The 18,198-nt window shown below is 45.2% G+C and overlaps 2 protein-coding genes across 2 annotated transcripts in view; one reads left to right on the top strand and one right to left on the bottom strand.

The window, feature by feature from the left end:
• Nucleotides 1–2,922, top strand: part of BAIAP2L1 (BAR/IMD domain containing adaptor protein 2 like 1) — a 35,758-nt gene extending 32,836 nt beyond the window's left edge. The window contains exons 13-14 of the mRNA XM_021539742.2: nt 1,767–1,807; nt 2,326–2,922. Coding sequence (XP_021395417.1) covers nt 1,767–1,807; nt 2,326–2,401 — 117 coding nt within the window. The 3' untranslated portion in view covers nt 2,402–2,922. The remainder of the gene's footprint in view (nt 1–1,766; nt 1,808–2,325) is intronic.
• Nucleotides 2,923–4,032: 1,110 nt separating this feature from the next.
• BRI3 (brain protein I3) lies at nt 4,033–14,694 on the bottom strand. Its single transcript, XM_021539743.2, has 3 exons — nt 14,450–14,694; nt 12,869–12,986; nt 4,033–4,421 (listed from the first exon to the last, which is right to left on the bottom strand). Exons 1-3 carry the CDS (start codon nt 14,616–14,618, stop codon nt 4,289–4,291), a joined length of 420 nt encoding a protein of 139 aa, XP_021395418.1. The 5' UTR covers nt 14,619–14,694; the 3' UTR covers nt 4,033–4,288.
• Nucleotides 14,695–18,198: the final 3,504 nt, after the last annotated feature.

The raw sequence follows: 18,198 nt of genomic DNA, 5'->3' as shown, positions 1-18,198 counted from the left end.
GATCCTCTCAGAGATCTTACTCCATTTCACTATGAGTCATGTTTTGGGATACCCCTTTTTATTTTTTTCCATCTAAATATTCCTACAGAAAAGATTTGCACTTTTTTAGGAGCCAGAAGAGTTTAATATTAGCATATATATTTGAATCCACATTCAAGTAAGTGAGTTTATTTCTCAGTAATGAACATTGTGGTGTAGGAAGTGTGTAGTTTGTGTAGTGATGTTTCTGGGACAGTGTGTTCTGTGAGGAATGAAGCTTTTCTGCTGCATAAAATGATTATCAAGAAATACGACCTAAATCTCAGTGTTCAGTTACTTTTAAAACAAATATCAAAATTATTCTGAAGACCAGCATCTGTATTTTGACATATTTGTGGCTTTCATTTTTGAATGAAGAAGCCTTAGTAGTGCTGAAATGTCAGAATTTATGGAGGCTCCCTTAGCCTGTGTCTTGCTGTTGAAGCCTGCAGGATCAGCGTGGCTTTTAAGTGTGATTATGTCCAAAGCTCTTGGGAGGTGCCAGTCCAGCAGGGAGAGTTCTGTGCCCTGGGACCAGGTGACTGACTAAAGAGCTTAAAAGAATTATGGAAATGTGTGAAATGGTCTCAGGATCCCTGCAGTGTTCTGCTGGGGGCACTCCATTCTCAGGAACAGTCACCTTTAAGGGCTGTTTTGGTTTGTGGCATTAGGTCAGGGGGTTTAGAAATAAATGTAGGGCTTGTGGACTAACATTCCTGTTGAAACAGAAACTCAAGAGGAAGGGCAGATCAGTCATTTGGCAGAGCTCTAATTAGAGCTATACAATCTCTTTGGAAGCCAGAATGGAAACTAATAGCTCATAGGAGTGGAAAACAAATACATCTTTTTTGATAATCTAAATTTCGACAGGGAAAGAAAGGCTAAAATAAATTAGAACTTCTGGAGTATAGAACAATGACCACTTTTGTTGAGGCACCTCCTAACTCACAGCAGCTGCTGTGACCCCATCTTAGGACAACTGTAGAGGAGAGCTGCTGCACTTGCAACCAAGTGTTTTGTTCCAAAGTCACTCTTTATTTTCATTCTTGCAGAACTTCCTTGTCTTTCCTGCTTCCGTGCAAGTCCCCAAACCCCACATCTCCATAGGCTTTGGAAATAAGCCCAACATTATACTGGGGTGGCTTGTACATTCACACAGGATTTACAGATGTGTAAAACAGGCTGTTCATGGGGCCTCCTGTGCAGAAGCAGGAAATTATTCAAGGCATCTTATTTTCGTTTCAGAATACAGAGAAAAAATAGCTCAGGATTTCAAGGAGAGACGAGGAATAGTTATTGACAGTTAAACTGTTCCTGCTGTGCTACACAAGACAGTAACATGCACAACAGTATCAAGTATAAAAAAAAAAAGACTTTAGTAGTTGACATAGCTTTGAGGAGGGATGGTGCTCAGTATGATTTAATTCAGGCATTTGTTAATTTTTCTTAATTTTAAGGGTTAACTAGACCATTCTAAGGTCTAAGTCTATTGACAGCTGATGTACTTGAGCAATTTCATTGGAATCACAAGCCAAACATGAGTTAAGAACCTGCTGAATGAGGTCCTGAAATACAGTATGCCTGAAATGGAAAGCCTGACAGGCTTTGGTTCAGCACTGAAATTTGAAGTATTACAACCAAACTGGCCATACAGATTAATTACAGGGTCTCTTTCCCTTAGCAGGACAGCAAGAACACCTGTAGCAAATTTCTACAAATTCATGTGAATATATGTATTTTTTTTACAGAAACCTGACATGAATGGCATTATAAAACCACCTTTTCTAAGGTAAAATAGTTTTACACTTTTTTTTATATATATTGGATTATTTTATTGATTATAAGGGGAAACAAGGACATTTATCATTAATTTCTCTGTGACCTTTCCCAGGCACTGCTAGAACAATATGGTTAAAATTAGTTGTACTTTCCTCAAGAGTGGTATCAAATGCAGCACAATACACAGGCCCTTCTCAGAAAAACATGTTCCTTCAGTAGCTTAACAGGGACCAGGACTTAAAACCTTTCTTTAACTGACTTTGAGGGTTAAAAGCAAAAACCTTTGAAGACTGGGAGCTATTAAAAAAAGTCCAGATGGAACTGGGCATTAACTTCCCATATTTTTGGCTCACTGAAAAGTGATTCTTTGTATGTACCTCATTTTAAAAATTCAAGTTAATCTAAGAGTTGCACAGAATCCCTGAGTCTCAGAACCAAAACTTACTGTTTGACAGTGAAAGACCTGATGAATAAATTTGGGGTTGGATTGCAGAAAGCCTTCAAGTAACTTCATGCATTTATTTTCAGTGGAGAAAATCCCTTTGCAACGGTGAAACTCAGACCCACAGTAACAAATGACAGATCAGCACCGATTATCCGATGAACGCATGGGTCAGACACATCTGCTTCCTCCTTATCAACACCCACTTTCAGCAATGACAATTATTATCTCAACTTGTCCTAAAAATTTATTTAAATGTAATTACTGTACAATAGACACATACTGGAATGGAGCTCTGATGTTTTTTAAACCTATAGTTTCTAATGAGGTAATTGCTTTGGGCTAGTGTTTGAGCACTTGGGCTTGATTTTACAGTATGCCTTTTTTGTAGTAGGAATTGTGAAAATACTGGAGATAGTTTGGATACTCTAGTGAATCAGAGTAAGTAACAGCTCAGAATCTTTGGCATTCATTACTTGGAAGCTTCAATGGTAAGTCCTAGAATATAAGCCTGCATATGCCACCTAAAGAAGATAACAGTGATTTTTTTTTTCAAACTGAAGAATGTAACAACTGCCTTATTCCAGAATAGAGAATTGCCTGTATAAACGATTATATGTTATTTTGTGTAAGAAAGATATCTTAGGTTAAAAATAAATATTTATCCCCTTAAGAATAGACAACTTGTAATGCCTTGCTTAATGTTCACACACAAATTTCAAGTCAACAGAAACTCATTTGCAGTCTAATGTTACACTGTCAACACATTCTTCAATGATAATTTCGTCTTTAAAAACTGTTGTCAAACTTTAGTCTGATAAAGCAGTGCCATGTTTTTTCTCAAATGCCAATATAAAAAGCTGCCTTGGAAGTTCCTCCATTACTGTAGCCTACCCAAAAGAAAAACAGATTAAAGTTGAATATTTTTGGTTAAGGAGCTGAGCAAAGGCCTGAGTGCTGGCACAGTGCAGTAGCTGAGTTAAGTGAAACAGAGTTTTTAACTTCAGCCAGAGCAGAGCTGTGCTTGTGATTAATCCTTAACTCTAAATCATTCTGTTTTACACATGCACATGTTTCCTGCAGCATCCCCTGGCTCATTCGCTTAGTGGTGCCTACTTCTACTACTATAAACAGTGAATTCAAGTCATGTGAAATGCCTTTCAGTTACTTAATATCAAAAAATAGTATATGAGCATGTGCTGGCTCCTCTCACCCTGCCTTTCAAGTTCAAGGCCGAGGACAGTTTGCCAGAGCACCCTGCATAAACATCAACCATCCCCACCTGCAACACCAGCTTTTCAGAGGGGTAACTCACACCTGAGCCCATCTTCTAAAGCACGGCAGAGGCAACTCAGCCTAGCCTGTCTGAGCTCTCAGTAATTCACTATCAGAATTCAACAATCTAAGATGCAAAAGCCTTTACTCAGGGCAGCTCATGGTTGGCAGTGCCCCAACCTCTTCCTGCTGCAGGCAGAAGGTTCTGCTGTCTGTGAACCAACACCAGCCCCTGCATGAAGCAAAACCCTCACTAATTAAAACAGAGCTCTGATTCCATGTTAATACTTACACCTGCAGTGAGGGAGAGGGAGATACTGCACAGAGGTAGCACACACAGCACTTAAAACACTTCCCTCAAATACCTGGTGCCCTAAACATGTACAGTCTTAAACATCATTTATCATCATCATAAGGATTCTGGCAAATACCTTTCGTTGTAGCTAGGATTACTACTCTGCTTTCAGACTACACAGCATCAGATATGTCAGTAACATACTTAATAATCCAGCCACAAGTTGAGGATTGCAAAAGGAAAAGCAGTTTTATTTAGTTTTCAACAGGTGCCACTAAACATGGAAAACAAGTCAGGTTTTCATGTTTTGCAATGCACATGCTCATAAAAGATTAAGTTTAAATTACATGCAAGAGACTAAATTCCTTCACACTTTACAAAACAGGTCTGAAGCAAATAAAATGATTGTACATGACATTTACATTAGAAAGAGTATGCTAACAGTTGTAGCTTCAGTAAGCACGTCCACATTCAGCCCCTCAGCCAAAAGCTGCCCCACAGTTGGGGCATCTTCTCTGCCTCAGTGCAAGGCAGAACAGAATCCCAATTGGAAAGAATACAATGGCACACAAAACACCAAGACAGGTGAAGGTGTCCTCCAACACGCCAACCCTGCAAAAAGGGAAAACAGACTCAGTCAAAGGACACTCAACAAGTTTGCCCCCAAGTCACCACTCAGTGCTCTGGCAATCACGAGAAACCACACCATTTTATAGAGCAAGATAAAGTAGAAGGTTTGGGGTTTGTTCCTGGTTTCTACTTCACAAAAACAATTTCCCTTTACAACTGCAGAGGAACTAATTATTGATGTCACATGGCTCCCAACTCTATGACCACCCAGACATTTTCTTTCAGCACAGTCCTATGACAGCAGAAATTTACCTCTGTTTCAATCCCCAGCTCCTTTCTGAAGTGCTGTATCTGAGCATCCTCCAAAATGTAGACAGACAGTAAAACAGAGAATTCCAAGTTTATAAATTTGTGAAGTTACATTAAATAGTCAAGATGTGGAGTTCAGCAAAACAAACAAGATGTATCCTCCTGGTACAGTGAAAGTCAATGCAAACAGAGCTGAGTGACCCTGAAGTGCAGGCTGTGAGCAGGATGCCAAGGCCAACAAGCTGCTGTTCCCCTGGGAGCAGTCCGGGACAAGCTCTTGGACATGTAAACAGAGCGAAGGAAGGAAGGCACAGGCTCAAGAGACCATTTCCTTACAGCAAGTGCCTGAAACATTGCAACTTGATTTAACTTGGGAACCATTCCCCTTCCCCTCAACCATCATCAGAAGCCAAAGGCTTTTCCAAGTGTCCTTGATATTCTGCTGCTTACGCAAGTTCATGTTCCCCTTAAGCTTTCCCTCACTTTAATGCACTTTATTTCTGTTTGCAGAGGTAGAAGTTAACTCTGTATCTGGTATAAAAGGAACTGTCAGGTTACCATTGATCCCAGCAGCAGCTTTATCATTTCATATCCTCAGATAACATTCTTTTAAGGCAACTAAAAAATGTAGACAAAGTTTGTATCACCACATAGGTTCAAGTCTCAGCACACAAGTCCCACAGCTCAGACTTTTGCAGCCCGTGCTGGACATTGTGGCTATTCCCACAAACTCAGCATAACATGAGCCCTGGGGAGAGAACAGGAGGCTCTCCCAAAGAGCTGTGGAGCCTTGGGGAGAGAACAGCAGTACCTGCACTACTGAAACTCACTCTAAAAAACGTCCAGCTCTGACAAAAAGGTTTGGAGCTGATGTCCTGAGGAGTGCATCTTGAAACAGAACACTGCTGCAGAGCTCATCTCTCACTGTTCTAATCTCTCTAGGCAGATATTCAATTCAATATCCAAGTAATCTTGCATTGTTGTGGCAAAACAAAGTGCCTGCCCTGAGAGCTGGAGCCTGGGAAAGTGCCACTCCTGGAACACTCTGCTACTAGAGGTGGAATGCAAAGAAATTCAGGACTGTTGGGACCAGACCAGTTACAGATAAAGGGGTAAAATGACACTGCAGTGTTCAGCCAGAACCGTCAGGTCTGGGTGAAGCAGCTGAATTTGGCAATTTGCACTTGGGCAATACACGAAATGCTGACCACCCTCAGACCAAACAGAAACCAGCAGCATGAGCTCAGGAGGTGAGGCCTCTCCTCCTCCCCTATCCACAGGTTAACCCAGTAACACACTGGATGTATGGAGAGGCTCAGACACACTCTCGAGGTTTCTGAGTAATTCAAGATTCAGTTTTCACACTGCAGATCCACCCAAGACAGGTAAAGCCCCTTTTCTAGGCATTTCAATGACATCACAAATGACATTATTTAGGAAATGCACACAGCACATTACAGCTGTGGTATTTCCAGCCCTGCTGTTACACTAATGCCTTCTTTTCCTGTCACACGCACTGAGCAGCTCCCTCCTGCAGGCACCAAACTCCTGCTTCATTACTGTTTTGAAATCCTCTCCTTATCTCTTAATAACTCCATATCCAGTTCCTGCCCTGAAACCTCCATTTGTGACAAGTAAGCCAGTGTGATTAGTTAAGAGTATAAGCAGTCTGTTAATGTGACCTTTAAAGAATAAACACACTCATCAAACACAGAGGGATCAATCGGGGCACTGCTGGTCAGCCCCAACAGTGATGAGCAAAGCCCAACCCATTCCAACCAACTCCCCTAACCAGCTTGCAGGGCCCAAGTACATTGGTCAGCACAAGTCCTTGACACTTTAAATAGAATTTCTTTTAAACTCCCCCCTGAACAGTTACTTGGAAGTGTTTAGCGGTAGTGCAAAATGCACTATGCAAGTTAAACTAAAACTAAAAATTAAAAAACTGCCATCTATATTCAACACCAGATCCAGGGAAAAGGCCCAGAGAGAGACAGGGCAAGGCAAGGGAGCACTGCTGGGTCAGCACTGGAGAAGAACAGGGACAGCCCAGGCCAGCAGCACAGCAAGGCATTTCCAGGGGACACTCACCAGAGCTGTGCCTGCATGACCCCCACACCATACCTGGTGTTTCAGAGCTCCTCTCGTGTCTAACAGTGTGATTACAGCATTAGCCACACAAACACTTCTTGGCTTCTGCTGATTTATGTCAGCACCTAATTTTAGATGAACACTTACCCAACCACTGCTTAGCCAGTTACTAAATATAAAAAGAAAAAAAAAATACTTTTTATAAGGGAAACTGGATATTTTTTGCTTGTATATCTTGCCTGAGATGTGGAGTAATTAGAGACTCCATATTCACACTGTGGATTCACTAACATAACCAAACATAAATTTTCTTCTACAGCATAAGCCACATAAAAGCTGATTATAACTGCACCACTCCCACTCTAAAAATAAAGTGGAAAGGTTTATTTATACTGCAAGCAGCATCTTGCATTTAAGCTATAACTGCAGCTGCCAACTCCATACAGTAAGGTCAATTATGCCCACTGACAAGTACTTGAAACCAAATTGTTTTTCAGATAACCCCCTTTTTCAAAGTAACTCTCACATTAAGATCTTAAGTCAAATGCTCAGGATGAGAGGGCTGATAATGAGAACTGTGAACACAGCATTGGTAAGATTTAACACGTGCATTTTTAGACTTATCACTACATCACAGTACTTAAATGTGGGCTTATCAGCATTTTTTAGACCTTACAAATACATTCAAAGAGTCACCCCAGGTAATCGGAGAGGCTGATTGTATCACAAGCTCTGCAAGACACGAAAAGAAACTGCACTTGAGAAAACTGTTATCCTCCACAAAGATCATTGTCCAACCACCTGGAATTTCCAAATCATGTCCCATCTTCTGCCACAGAGGTTGGCTGAGTTTCAAAGTTTAGATTTGAATGAGAACAGCAGACCAGGGAGCAGCATGGACTATAGCAGCTACATGCCAAATCTTTAATTTTGAACATACAAACAAAACCAGCCAAAGATTCTTCATCATCTCTGGCTAATGCAACAGCATTAGCAGCAGCTATGTTCAGACTGTTTAAATCTCACCTGCAGAAGAAAAATATTTGACAATTATATATGGAACTACTGAGTAAGCACTGAATGTTTACAGTTTTAATTTCTGTGAAGAGGGGTATCAGCTTCTCCAGTCTCAGCTTGATGGCATCTTGAATGCTTGTTGATCCATATTCACAAGAAGCCCAAATCTCTATGTAGCCACTGGCTTGCCCTCATCAGCACAAGATATACATATATGTAAATGCAATTATATTTAAAAATCACTTCCAAGTTAAGAGGCACAACAATATTTACAGATTTATCTGAATTTCCTTGTGCTTTAGGCCTCATTTCCTATACAGAGCCCTGGCTGCAGAAGCAGAGGAATCCTGGCAATGGGAGCAGACTGTATCTAGCTGTTTTTCTTTATTGAAATGCCTCCAAATCACCAGCCTTCCCTGCTGCAGGAGCACCACAGCTTTGATTAGAATTCCAGTTCTAATCAGGAGACCAGCCTCAAGGCTTCCCACCTTTGCCCAGGCTGGCAAAGGAGGCTGAGCACAGCAGCCAGAGCTCTCTGTGGGGTGCACACCCAGCAGGGTGAACCCCACTGAGCCCTGCTGGGGCTGTTCCTCCTTGTCTGCACACACAGCCCAATCAGAACTGCTGTGCTGAGCAACAAACAGGGGCAGCTCCCTCCTCTCTCCCAGAACAACTCATTGCTGCAATGAAATCCTAACTATCACACAAGTATTCTTCGAGACAAATGGTGACTCTAAGAAAAAAAATTGCTGTAATCTGGGGTCAGTGACAGACTAGGCATTAGAGACCAGATTATTATTTTTATACAGTCCCACTAGGGAACACATTCCTGCTGTGCCTTATTTTTCTAAGAAATTAGACTTCATGAGATTAATATATTTTGATTATTGCCTGCAAATCATGTCAGACCAGTGGAACAAAACCCCTCAGAAGCAGCCAGAGCTGAGCTGTTCTCATCTGGGACCCTGCTACAGGCTTATCCCTCCTCTCTGCGGGGCTCAGCGAGCAGCTTCCTGCTCAGCAGCTGCTGCTGAGCTGGGAAAGGTCCCAGCTCTCCCAGTCAGGAATTCCAAATTGCCCTCGTGGCATCTGCCCCAGTCTGCTGGATCAAAGCTTTCTTCTTCCCTGTCCTCTTCACTGCACTCTCAAAAAGGTATTGCAGAGTTTGCTTCACTCACAAGGTTCAAAAGGATCTCCAGCCTGCTGCTGGAAAACAAAAATCCTCAGGTTTGCTCACACTCTCAGACCTGCTCTCTAAACAGGTGTTGTGCTGTTGCCTTTTTTTAGATTCCTTGCATATTTAATCAGTTACTATAATTGAATTATACTAAGAATATATATATGAAGTTTAAATAGTGAACAACTATAGAAAGACTGTATCCTGAGTTGCCTTTTATCAAAGCCCAGACATCATTTGTGACTGAAAAGAATGGAAGAGCAGGAGGCTGAAATTTGGAAGGACTTGATCACCTAAGTGCAATTTTTCTAGAGGCTATTTCCTCAGGAGATGTGTGTAAATTGAAAAAAACAAAATTTCAGCTGAAATCTGAGAAGTTACAACTTTGTCAAGTAAAAAAAAACCCAATAAATAAAAAAAACCCCACCATAACAACGAACCAAAAACACACCTGTGGAAGGAAGAATGCTGTAAGACATCTCAGAATAAATACAGTTTTAATTAAACTTGTCTCATCTTCCAGTTCAGGAAGAAGCTTCAGTGTTTGCATCATTTGAGACCTACTACAATGCTGGTCCAGCAGATGCACTGTAGCTGTCAGAATTGAAGCTGCAGCAGTGGCTCTTTCAAGCAACTAAATACAGCTGAACAGGAAAATAAAAACCCAACAGGGCCCATCACAGGCTCTCCCCCACATTCTGAAGGAACTGGCTTTTGCAATCATCAGATCAAGAGAGTATTTTTACAGTTTTTAAAAGGAACTTTCTTCTGGTAAATAACAGGAAAGCAAACATTCCTGAGCAGTAAGTTATCACCAACAGCAGAAGACAGAGAAAAAGAAAATGAAAGTGACCACAAGTAAAGCAGCCAGGCTCCATTCTCCAAGTTAAAAAGATAATTCCACTGCAGGATATCTAAAGTCAGTGCCTGCAATAACTCAACATGTACTCAGAAACATAAAATAGTTTAAAAGCAGGACTTGGCCGAACCTTAAATGTCAACTAGAAGCCATAAAGCTGACAAGGTTGTGCAACTCAGTTTAATTCTCTGTACATCAGGGCTGGGAGAAGAACCCATGCTGAGAAAACAGGACTACAACTACCAAAGACATTCTGCGAGTGCAAGGAAGGATGGAACACATTAAAACTGAAGTCTGTAACTAGAAAGCAACACTGCCCAGTGATGAATGAGCTCAGTGTGAGGAATAGCCCTAAGCAAGAGACAGGAGAGACATCCCTCAGATGGCAGCAGTGCTTCAGAGGGAGAAGGGCAGGAATGCAATTACCAGGCACCACGGGCACATTACCAACTTCAGAGAGGCTACTGCTGGAGATACTTTGTAGTTTTTATTACAAAAAACCATTAAAAGAAACCTAAAGACGGACTGTACTCGAGCCAGCTTATTAACTCCAAGATCACTCATGACTGCAAGTAAAATAGACACCAATTCATATAACAGACCAATACTGTATATTTCTCCTCAAGACCATATATTTTAGTCTGGAAATGGTTGTGATTTCAATCAGCAAAATGAATGCATGCCATAGGGCAACAGACTGCTTTGTATTTCTGATGGCAGAAATCTTCTTGATGGCCTTTAGGTTCCTGCATCAGTTACATCATCCCACAGCCACACACAAGGCTTTTCCCTGGTGATCTAAAGCAAATGGACTTCTCTAACAATCATGCACCATCAAATTAGGAAAGTAACAGGACAACTGACCTGGTAGTTTAATAACAAAGTTTTTTTATGTACCATTAATAGCTTTTAATATTTTTCTATGCCCCTTCAACATCTTTTCTGTTCAGGGCAGTATTCAGAGTGTAGCTGCACAATACATTCATCATAAAATAGGTTTCCAGGACATGAAAGTAAACTAGAGCTGTGTTTAAGGTCTTGAGAAGTCAAAGAGGATTGAGTTTTTCTCACAATTAGGACAATTAGGAACTAACATTGTAATAGGGCAAAGGAGACTGACACACCATTACTAGATACAGTTACTCTTCCTTGGGATTCCCTGATCCAGAATATTTTAGAGTTCTCCTCTGTTAAAACAGAAACTGAGGATCCAAAAGTAAACTAGGATTTTGTGGAGTATTTTGCTTTAGGAAAGAGTCCACAATGGGTACTTCCAGCTGAGCATAGGTGATGACTTAAGAAAGTGAGATCACTTAACTAACAACTGACTGCTCATTTTCAAAAATTTGGCCAAAGTTATATATTATATGTGCAAATGATTGTTTCAAAAAACTTTCCTTGACCATTCCAGAAGCCTCAAGCCTGTCTGAGCTCAGCAAGTGTTTGGACAATGCTCTCAGGCACACAGTGGGATTCTTGGAGTGTCCTGTACAGGGCCAGAAGTTGGACTAGATGATCCTGATTTGGGTCCCTCCCAACTCAGCATATTCTATGAACTTCCAGAAAAAGTAATAGCAACAAGAGCCTACCCATTTTAAGCTATTTCCAAGAGCACTTCCCCAGTGAAACGCTCTGAGCTGTCCTGGGGTCAAGGTCAGAAAACCTGTGTGTATAAATACACTGCCTGTCTCTCTCCAAGCCATGCTCTGCCCTGTCTTCTGGCTGAGCATCAGCATGTAGCATCAGCATGTTGATGTAATCACTTAGGTGGCAGGATCTACCACATCCTCTGAACAGCTCAGCACTTGCTTTCCCCCACTGTTTAAAACACACACCTTCTAGATCAATAGCTCTAGCTGGTACAGGTTTTTCAGCCTTAACTAGTGCCATTTCAACAGGCACCTGTTTTTACATAACACCACAGAATACTTCTTATTTGAATCCACCTCTGAAGGCAGGTATTGACTCAGACAAACACCAACTTTTCCACTTGGGCTACAGCCTCTGCCATATGACATCCCCTGTCTCATTCATCACACACCCCACTGGATCACTTCAGCTACTCGGGCAGGTTTCCTACATGTGCTGAAAGGCAAGGAAGGGCTCACAGTGCAGAGTATCAAATGCTTCCTTGCAAGACACCCCCAGGGTATCTCCTGTACACTTTAACAGAGGGGAATGTGCCTGCATTTGAGTCACAGCTGGCCAGGCAGAGCAGTGCCTGAACTGCAGCAGCAGCAATCCCTCTGCTCCCAGCCATGGCCAAAATCCCAGGAAGAGGACTGAGAAGTGAAAGGGACTGCAGCTGACTTACAGCACTAGTGCAAAAACTGAGTGCCTCCTTCCTTGTTTATGGCTGTGATCTCCAAGGGGGAAGTTGTCCTCTTGTTGCAACTCCATGTAACAGCTGACCACTTTTTCTGGTTTTAACCACTGCAGCAGACTGACATTTTTGGTCTGGTTATCAATTTCTCTGTTCTACTGCAGTTAAAGGATTTATAGAGATATTTTAAAGCTTTAAGCCACCAATGTTTTCACCGGTTTTGCACAGATTGAACTGGGAATGGGAACACACACCACAACAGCAGAAGTTCTTCCACAGTACTGCCAGAAAACCAGAAGTGACTATGGGCAAAGATTACAGAGTTTCACAATAATATCAAGCTACTCACCATCACCAGGCAGAAACACATCAGAAAGGACTTCCTGTCATGCTTTTCCCCAAGAACTGATCTGTTACATCTGTTACTGAAGTGCCATTTCATTAAAAGTATCACTTACAGATCTTACTCCATCTTGAAGAACAAATTCATGTTTGAAGTGTCCTCATTATTTATAGCTCATGTCACGAGCCCACCAGGACAAGCTCACACTACACAAACCAAAGCATTCCTCTTCTAGATCTTAGTGCCTTTTCAGTTAATTGTAACACACACACACAAATAAAAGCTACTGAAAACCGAGGAACTGTATGGATGCCTCTATCTTAAATAACAAAACCCAAAACTGAGTTTAATTCCTCAAGTGCCATTTTACCTGCAGGCAGGACAGCCACCAACTACTACTACAGAAGTGGTGGTGGTGGCAGGCTGTTGAATGATGGTGTACGTGCTCGAATAGTTTGGCTGTGATGTCGGTGGAGGAACAGCATACCCTAAAATAAGAAAAAAAACCTCAATCACCACACATACGGCACACAGAACAATGATAATTTGCAAGTATGACAACAAAACGTGGAAAATAATAAACAGGAATGTAGTCTTTATTATGCACTTTAAACTCCATCAAAATCAGAACTGGAACACCTGGCACATAAAATAGCAAAGCCTCTTCTTAAACCCAAGTATCAATTTAACCATCCCAAAAGGACACTGAGCTAATAATTAACTTCAAGATTTTGTTTCAATGCCGCTGAGCACTCGGGAAAAACTGTTTGAACAATGACCACAGCTTTCACTTCTGGATGCTATATATCAAGAATGTTCCACTCCAGCAGACAAACAACTTAAAACAGAATAAATCTTCCTTTAGTCTCAAGCTTTAATTCCATACACTAATTTTCCAACTGGAAAGCAAGGTAGGAGTGATAGGATGCAAGCAGAAAGAGAACATAGGAAAAAATCCCAACTTTCAGAAAGTTCATGTTGTTAGCAAAAGAATGAGTTATTTTAAGGGTGTAGATAGAAGACAGAACATCAAAAATTTTAAATTGTATTTTAAAAAAAGCTTTTGAAACAGATGGTTAGATGCATGCAGTGTAATAAAGGCACAATTATCCCAGTTATAATCCATTTTGAGCTTATTTCCCAAGTTCTCAGACTTTCTTCAATCAAGTTATCTATCTGTGAAGTCTGGCAACCTCACTATTCAAACTGAAAATAGCCACTAATACCTGTACTGCAGGAAAACAAGCTTCAAGTTATCAACAGGAAAATCAATCTATAGCCTCAAGGTTCAACTGAAAGACAGGGGTCTGTGTTTGCTATGTAACTTCTGTAATATTTGAAGCATTCCTCTCTCCTGAGAGGCTACTTCTTTCTTCGGCAGATGTTAGTGTTAATTGTTAATGAAAGTATTGCTTCTCCTCACCTGCCTAAGTCTCTCTCAGACTACTGAAGTGCATCAGAAAAAACAAACATTAACCAGAGTACAGCGAAGTGCAGGCAAAGAACAAGTTTCGGGTGTGTTTCAGTGCCAAGCACAGCTGCGGCTCTGCCATTATTCCGAGGCAGAAACCCCCGCACGTGCGAGGAACGGCGGCAACGCCAGCGGGATTTGGGGAGAGCGGAACACGAACCCGCAGGGGCCCGAGGGAAGGAGGGCAAAGCGGACGGCGTCAACACCTGGGTCGCCCCGCCGCCGTCCTGCGGGGGAGCCGCGACAGCCGCGGCGCCTCCGAGCGCCGGGGGAGCCGCAGGCGGAGCGGCCCGGGAGTTCCGCGCTCCTGCCGCCGGCCCCGGCCCGGCTCCCGCGGCCCCGGGGCACCCCGCCGGTCCCGGGAGCGGGCCGGGCTCTCCGCAGCCGCCGCCCGCCCCAGCGAAGGGGCGGCGGGGCGCCCCGCACACCGGGGACCCCCCACCCGCAGCCCCCCCAGAGCCGGCGCCGCCCGTGACCCACCTGGGGCGGCGGCGGCGCCCGGGTAGGAGTACGGCGGGGGCGGCTGGAAGCCGGGCTGCGGGGCGGGGATGGCGCCGTAGTTGCCGTGCCCGTAGTCGTAGCCCGGCGCGCCGGGCGCGGCGGGGCTGTAGGCGGGGGGCCGCTCCTGCAGCAGCGGCTTGCTGTCCATGCTGGGCCGGCGCTGCCTCGTCCCGCGGGGCCGACCAGGAAGCGGCGCCGGGCCCGGCGCGCGCCGGCCGCCCCGCCCCGCCCGGGGGCGCCGGAGCTCGGGGGCGGCGGCGGCGCGAGCGGCCGCGGGGAGGGACGGCGGCGGCCCCGCCCACGGCGCGCGCGGAGCGGCGGCCCCGGTGCTGCGCTCGCGGCCGGTCACGAGGCCGCCGCGCCCCACGTGACGCCGCTCCCCGAGCGCCGCGCGCGGCGACTCCGCCGGGCGGCGCAGGGAACCCGCGGCCTTAAAGGGGCCGCGCCCCGCACCGGCACCGACTGCCCCGCACCGGCGCCGGCACGGCCCCGCACCGGCACGGCCCCGCACCGGCACGGCCCCGCACCGGCACCGACTGCCCCGCACCGGCACGGCCCCGCACCGGCACCGACTGCCCCGCACCGGCACCGGCACGGCCCCGCACCGGCACCGCCCCGCACCGGCACCGACTGCCCCGCACCGGCACGGCCCCGCACCGGCACCGCCCCGCACCGGCACCGACTGCCCCGCACCGGCACCGGCACGGCCCCGCACCGGCACCGCCCCGCACCGGCACCGACTGCCCCGCACCGACTGCCCCGCACCGGCACCGACTGCCCCGCGCCCTTGCGCCGCGGTCGGCGGGGCAGCGAACACGCTGCCCTAACCGGGAATACCGGGTTGTGCCCCTCGGACACCGGGAGCAGCCGGCGGTGCCCGGCATGCCCGGCGCTCCGTGCCCCGCCGCCCTGGCCCGGAGCCGGTCGGGGTTTGTGTCGCGCTCGCTCAGCCCCGTTCAGCGCCGCTCCTGTGCCGAGCGCTCCCGGGGACCGGAGCCGTTCTGTGAAAGGCAATCCCTGCTGGAAGCCGGCGGCCGGACGGGGTGAGGATGAGCTCGGTCACTCGCAGTGACTTCTGCAAACTTTGGCATCCCCGCTGCGAAGAGCCGCACGTGTCAACGGGAGAAAAGCTCTGGGATGGTGGCACAGGGAAAGTATTAAAGAGAGGGAACGGTTTGGAAAAGAAACTGAGGAGAAAACTCTCATGGTTAAAAGAAGCACTGAAGTTAAGAAACAAACACTACGGGAAGGAAGAGGAAAGCAAAAGGGATGCTGCCTCCTGTATTGCAAACTACAGGAACAAATTCAACACTTTCACCAGATTCAGCTGCTTCTGAAATCCCTGTTCTTCATGACTACCCAGGCCAGATGCTGTGAAGATTTTAAATGTCTTTTACTCCAGCTAAAACTCTTGCCTCTTCTTTCCACACCTTTATTCCTCGAGCTCTCTGACTCACCAAATCCTTTGGTTTGGAAATCCCTTGTTTGTCCTTCACTACAGGTCCCAGCACAGCCTTATCACCATGGCAAACACTGTGACTCTGTCCCATCACAGGTCCTGTGCAGTAGGGAAGGGTAAGCCCCATTTCATAGGAAGGGAGGGAAAAAACATAAAAAACAGAAGTCATTAAACAATTTATCTCAAAAGAGAACAAATTCTTGAAACAGGGACACGGATCACAAGCCAGAGCCAGCATCACACAGTGGTGAGGGGATCCCTGCCCTTCTTCTGGTTTGCAGGTGACCCATCTGGAAGGGGCTCCTCTTCTGAGGGCTCTCTTGCTTACTTTAACTGTAGCAGTATAAATATTGCATGAGGCTTTTGAATGAAAAATCTTAATGCACAAATGCAATCCAGCACCTCCTCATTAGGGGAAAGATACTTCCTTAAAATGAATGTTAAGTAACAAGAAAAAAAAAAATCTCTCTTTTAAAGAAGTGAGGTTTGGGAAAGCATGGAAGAGCCAAGAGTAGGATACAAACCCCCTCTGACTGCACTAAGATAAAGGCTGCAAAGCAGTGAAATAGGATTAAAGATATCTTGACTAAGCTTTGGTTCACAGGAGAAAATTCCTTCTTCCTGAGTCATGCAGTAACCACAGGACTGAAGGACAGAAGTGAGGAAGGGTATCTGTGTTTTCTTCCTCTCAGCCATTCAGAGAAGACCCAAGATGCATCTTTCACAGGCCACAGACTGGAAGGGAGGTTCCCATTAAACCAGTGCAAATCCATTTACGTTCATCTGTCTTCGCAAAAGCTTCCTCATTAGCTCCTTAGAGAATGGGAGCTCTATTGCCACACCAGCAACTGAACAAAGCAGGGCTCAGCATTGGACAGCCAGGAAACAGAGAGTTCTTGTAAGGCATCAGTTCAATCCCAACTTCTACATCAAAGTAGAGGTGTAGCAGAGCCACTGACCACACAGAAGGCACGTGCTGCCAGTGTTATGGAGAGCACTTGTTTGGTTTCACATGTAATGTCTTAAAATAACAAGGGGGAAACTGTACTGGTTGTAAATGACTTATTGTGCAAACACCTCACATATCCAGTCATTTATGCTGCCATCCTGTAAGATTATAGACTGAAGTTCAAAATCCAAACTGTTAAAAAACCCCAGGAAATTCCCCAAAAATTCTTCTGCAATCTAGTTCCCATGGAAAACAACTAAAATCCTGTTACTGCCTGCTAACAGTGGCTATGGGATGAGTACACATCAATTGTATCAGAGTCACAACCACTGAAAATCTTGCAAAGTGAGTTTTCTAAGATATAAACTGTACTTGGTCTGATAAATGTGTTTTGCTACAATGATCAAATCATCAAAGTGCTACTAGAGAGCAAAAATTCTGTGTTGAGGAAGGCCCCAGTTTGTGCAAGGGACCAAACCACTGCAGTGAGTCAAGTGTCCTGGGGGCTCAGCAGGAAACAACCCAGACTGGATGGCTTTGCCTCACACAGGAATCATTCCAGAGAATTTCATGTGTGCATCAACCCTCCAAACCACAACCCTCTGCACACCAAAACCATCTGAACCTGCAGCACACAGGACTAGAGCCAGGCAGATGTATTCTCCTTAACCAACAACTAGGAACTCCTTAGGAAAGCCTCACAACAGATCAGCCAGTTCCCTCTGAAAGAGATCCGCAATGCTTTTTCAACTCCTGTACTGGCCTGCAAGACATATGAAGGTCTGGGATACTTTTGGTTCAGATATTTGAATGGACAGGCCTGTAAAGTCCTTGCCCATCTTGACAGATTTTCTGTCTCACTTCAAGATGAACTGGAATGTGACAGCAAAAGCTGAGATGTACAAGCAAGCCGTTTCAAAGGTTATCATTTGTAGCAGGGCAGGTGTGTGATAATCCTGCAATAAATGTTAAGCGGCACCTTTGGTGTCACCCAGGGAAGGAGGATTGTTACTGCAGTGCCACAGATTGTGACATGACAGGCCACCTCCATCCTTACACCTCCAGCACGGCATTTACTGACGGCAAAGGGCAACCCCAGGCCAAGGCTGGTTTCCCTCACTCCTGCAGCCACTGCTCACTCAGTGCAGCCGGACAGACGGATGGGCTCTGCCTGGACAATCCCCTTGCACAGAGTCACAGCAACTCCTGGCAGTCACAGGGTGGGTCAGGCTGGAAGGGACCACAGGGCGCATCTGTCCAACCTTCCTGCTCAAGCAGGGTCGTTCTAGAGCGCGTGGCACACGATGGCGTCCACACAGT

Source organism: Lonchura striata, chromosome 16, assembly GCF_046129695.1.
Source record: "Lonchura striata isolate bLonStr1 chromosome 16, bLonStr1.mat, whole genome shotgun sequence".
Taxonomy (NCBI): Eukaryota; Metazoa; Chordata; class Aves; order Passeriformes; family Estrildidae; genus Lonchura; species Lonchura striata.
The sequence above is the reverse complement of the archived record's forward strand: the minus strand, read 5'-3'. Positions and strand labels throughout refer to the sequence as shown.